General features: G+C 36.4%; 1 protein-coding gene across 1 annotated transcript; it reads left to right on the top strand.

The window, feature by feature from the left end:
* The first annotated feature begins 1,655 nt into the window (after positions 1–1,655).
* LOC139492693 (52 kDa repressor of the inhibitor of the protein kinase-like) lies at positions 1,656–2,999 on the top strand. The gene has a single exon (XM_071280844.1). It carries the CDS (start codon positions 1,656–1,658, stop codon positions 2,997–2,999), a length of 1,344 nt encoding a protein of 447 aa, XP_071136945.1.
* Positions 3,000–4,915: the final 1,916 nt, after the last annotated feature.

Below are 4,915 nucleotides of genomic sequence, written 5' to 3'. Positions count from 1 at the left end.
GTTTCAAACTGACAGTTTTCTATAAATCATGAAGTACATTCCGGACTTATCATCATTATCCGTTATTGTTTCTGGTATATACGAACGTTACATTTCCTGCGTTGAACACGGCATGGCGTCGAAACCTAACGAAAAAGGTGGAAAGTCTAAATGGAAAACTATTGACAGTTTTTTTACCAAACCCGTTTCAACAGAAACGAAAGATTCTTCAGATGAACCCATATCCCAACAATCCTTGCCAGAGTTTGAGAGTGACAATGCAACTGCAAGCTGCAGCTCAGTTTTGGCCGTCACCTCCAAAGGCAAAGCCAACACACCTCCGTACCCAGACATGTCAAGTCTGCACGATTCTAACTTGCAGATGACAGAAGTTAAGATGCAATGACTAACATCCAACTGGAATGATGTAAATGATTATGACTTCCCGGCGAGGTATGTTGCGTTTTTATTGTTCAAAATCACTTTAATTGTGTAAAACCTTTCCAAAAAAATGGAATTATATCATATGCAAGGTGTAACCCTTCAAATTATATGGGGTATGCGAAATGACTTTCAAATTGTGTCCAATAGTATGCCGGCAAATTTTTTAGTGGTTATGAAAATCCATCAACTGTCCGAAAAACAGTCAATTTCAAAAGGTTCACACGTCGTAAATTAAATTGATAACAGACCCAGAATGAGATAGTCTGTGTAAATTGTAACGTTTGAACCCGCGTTTCAACCCGAATCTATCTTAGTTCTTCGTTCCCCGGGTAAAAAATAACTCAACATGAGAAACGAGTCTTATTTCCGGCAAACCGTATATTTATACAGGGATTTAAATTTTAAAAAAAAAAGGGAGAGTATGTTGGCTTACTTTGCGCAGATATATATAATAGACCCTATATAATAAATTTACATAGTTTAATAACTTAATAATCGTCATTCTTTACAGGGAAATAGGTAAAAACAGTCGTCGCCTTTCGGCTAAATGGTTGTTGGAAAATAGCTGGATGCGCTATTCAGTCTCTGAGGATGCGTTATACTGTGGCCCTTGTGTGATTTTTGGTCGAAAAGAAGCAAAAGAGAAACTTTTTATTAATAAAGTTACAGATTGGTCCAATTTGTCTTGCTTCATAATGCGCCATACCAGGGAAGGTTCTCAACACTTTTAATACCAGGCAATGGCAGATAACTTTGAGCACATACATTCAAAAGATTCTGCTGATGAAGCAAGCATATACAAACTTTCTGAATTCAAAAAGACACAAGTTCTTAAAAATCGTCATGTTCTGTTGAAAATTATTGAGACACTTTTGTTATGCGGGAAACAAAATATTGCAATACGTGGACACACACCAGAGCTTAGTAACTTTTTGGCAATATTAAACTCAAAGGCACAGGGCGACGACATTTTAAGGGACCACTTAGCAAACCGTAGTCGCAGGGCAAAATGTACGTCCCCTGATATTCAAAACGAAATAATAAACATAATCGGAAATCAAATTCGCACATCGATAGTTGAAAACTGCAACAATAGTAAATTTTTCACATTAATCGCAGACGAAACAACTGACACATCAACCCGTGAACAGGTATCTGTATGTCTACGCTACTTGGAGAGAGACACTATCACAAACAAAATATCTATTAAGGAAGACTTTCTAGATTTCGTGATGGCCACCAGCACTACAGGTAAACATTTGGCGGAACTTTTGATAGAAACTCTGATCAGTGCAGACATCATTACCATGAATATGAGGGCACAAGGCTATGATGGGACCGCCAATATGTCTGGTAAATATAAAAGGGTTCAAGCAAGAATATGTGAAATGGTTCCGGGTGCTCTGTATGTTCATTGTAAATCTCACTGCTTGAATTTGGCCATAGTCCATAGTTGTAAAGATACATCGGTTAGAAATGTAATGTCGACCGTACAGGAAGTTGCCTTTTCGTTCGATTATTCATCGAAAAAACTTCAAGCATTTTACCAAGAGTTGGACTCCGATGCAACTACAAAAGAAAATATGGACAAGCGGACCAAATTGCGAACCCTTTGCGAAACACGATGGACCAGTCGAGCCGACGCGCTTTACACTTTTAAAACATCGTTTCCGGTGGTGGTTCATGCATTGGAACGATTGCGAGAAAATGGAGATGACAAAGCCGGACAGTACCTGGCCTCTATTACCAGATTTGAATTTGTAATTGCACTAGTAGTTTCGGAGCACATTTTACAGAGTACGGTATATCTATCGAAATATCTGCAAGGTATAGAATGTGATCTGTTGGAGGCTACGAAAGAATGTAGAACAGTTATAGAGATGTTACGGGCCGAACGCAGCGATGAAGCTGTTTGGAATGAAATTTACCAATCAGCGTTAGATTTATCGGAACCATTTGATATTGTGGAAAATATGCCGAGGCGATGCGGTCGAAAGACAACCAGAGCCAATCACCCGGCAAACACGTCAAAACAGTATTGGAAAGTGTCATTGTATTTTCCATTCATAGACCACATGATAATGGAACTCGAGTCGCGTCTAATATCGTCCGAAAATCGATTTTTCGCACAGTACCTACTTCCTCGTGTTGTAGAAAACGTAACAAACGATCAAATCACAACACTGTTTGAAACATACGAGGACGACCTGACATGTAATCTAGATGAATTTAAACGGGAGGTCGCTCGATGGCGAACACGATGGTGTATCACACCTCGCGATCAGATGCCAACCTCACTGTGTGAGACACTCGATGCGGTAAGCCAAGTGCTGTATCCAACTATAGATACTATTTTAAGTATCATGTTGACAATGCCGGTAACAAGTGCTACCGCGGAGAGATCTTTTAGTGTACTTCGTCGGTTGAAAACGTATGTAAGATCAACCATGAGTAACGACAGATTAGCATCGCTGGCATTAATGCACATCCATCGGGATTTCAATGTTGATATTGACAAGGTAATGGAAAATTTCGTTTCTGAAAAGACCCAAAGAGCAGATTTTGGACAATTCTGAATATATTCTGTCTAACAAAAAATTATTGCTTTTTTATTCATGTTACCATAATTTGCCTGTGCATTCTTGAATTGTCTATAAGTCCGTTGTTTATGTAGCAACTCTTTTCGCCCTCCTTTGACCGAAAACCAAAAAAAAAATGTTTTTATCATTATAGATAGATATATATATAGATAGATAGATAGATAGATAGAAGATAGATAGATAGATAGATAGAGAGAGAGAGAGAGAGAGAGAGAGAGAGAGAGAGAGAGAGAGAGAGAGAGAGAGAGAGAGAGAGAGAGAGAGAGAGAGAGAGAGAGAGAGAGAGAGAGAGAGAGAGAGAGAGAGAGAGAGAGAGAGAGAGAGAGAGAGAGAGAGAGAGAGAGAGAGAGAGAGACACCTATGCATTTACATGAAAGAAACCCCTGACCCTGACAACCTGTTTTTTAAAGGCTGTTTAACTTAACTGCTTCACCTTTCAAGAACAAGAACAGTTGATGTGAATAAAATATGTCTTTGTGAGCTTCAATTTAACTATAAGACATAAACATCCTGTTTAAATTTGTACAGTTTTTCTGATTTGGTAATAAAAATCTCAAGATTCAACAATTACGCCTTAAATATATCGAGGACAGGTTTGGACACGAGCATACTGAGGAATATGTATAATGACATTAACCCCAAACAACAAGTTATGATAGTTACTGGTTGTTTTCTTGGTAATATATTAGTCTTGGATCTATTATCGACACAGTGCACAATTCCTTCCAAGAAAGATCAGTATTTCAAGATCAGTATCGTTTTCAATTCAACTATGAGCCAATTATGCCTGTCTTTTGGGTACACAGAATTGTTCTTTTGTCTATCATTCCCTGTTAGGTTCAGAGCGTTTTGCACACGTTTCTTCTTTTGATCGACAATGTACAATTTGTTTTGTAAAAATTATAATTTGTACAAAATGAAAGTTGAAAGAAATGTGTATATTTGTAAACATAATATGATCGAACATTTCTTGCTTAAATACTAGCAATTATTTATAGTATTAGAACTCTCGTTTAAAAGATAAATATAATCAGTTCTAAATAAACAGTGATATACCGCTGTTCGAGATTCATAAATCGATTGAGAAAAAAAAAATCTGGGTTACAAACTAAAACTGAGGGAAACGCACGCATCAAATATAAGAGGAGACCTACGACACAACAAAAACACAACAGTAAAATGTAACACACACAGAAACGAGCTATAATATAACAATGGCCATTTTCCTGACTTGGTACAGGACATTTTTGAGGCATGACAAACCCCCAGCTTGTATGGTAATGTTAAATATAACATTAAAATGACAACATTACATGACAGGACTACAATACAAATAAATGGGAGAACATATAGGACAGAAAATATTTTTCTCTAACATTTTCTGAAAAAAAAAGACTGGATGATATGAAATTCCTGTTTCAATTTCAATTTGTAGTACTGACAAATTCACAAATATAGTTCTCTTTTCTAATAAATAAAATTATAGACTAATAATTTTAACCAATTTGCATTCAAAGAAAAAATGGTTATAGTTATCACGTTTGAGACAAATCTCACAGTTTGGATTATTGGATACTTTTCAACGATACAAATTATGATAAATTGCTATAATGATATGCAGTAGTTTCCATCTGAACATTTTCATTCCATTACCTTTAAAATAAAAACGGAATGTAAAAGAACGGTTCTTCTTTATAACATAGGTGAACATTTTCAAATTTCAAACGCAGAATCCTTCTGGAAGCTCTTTCTTGTATTTAATTATAATATTATATATTTCTTTGAAATGTAAGAAACCCGCTGGATTTGTTTGCACCTGTCCTTGTTAGGAAACTGAACTTGATTTTTCCAACTGTTTCTTTATATTAGGTGTATGACATTCTCTCTTGTTT

The sequence above is a fragment of the Mytilus edulis genome, chromosome 10 (assembly GCF_963676685.1).
Source record: "Mytilus edulis chromosome 10, xbMytEdul2.2, whole genome shotgun sequence".
In the NCBI taxonomy this organism is placed as follows: Eukaryota; Metazoa; Mollusca; class Bivalvia; order Mytilida; family Mytilidae; genus Mytilus; species Mytilus edulis.
This window is presented reverse-complemented; position numbering and strand designations above follow the sequence as displayed.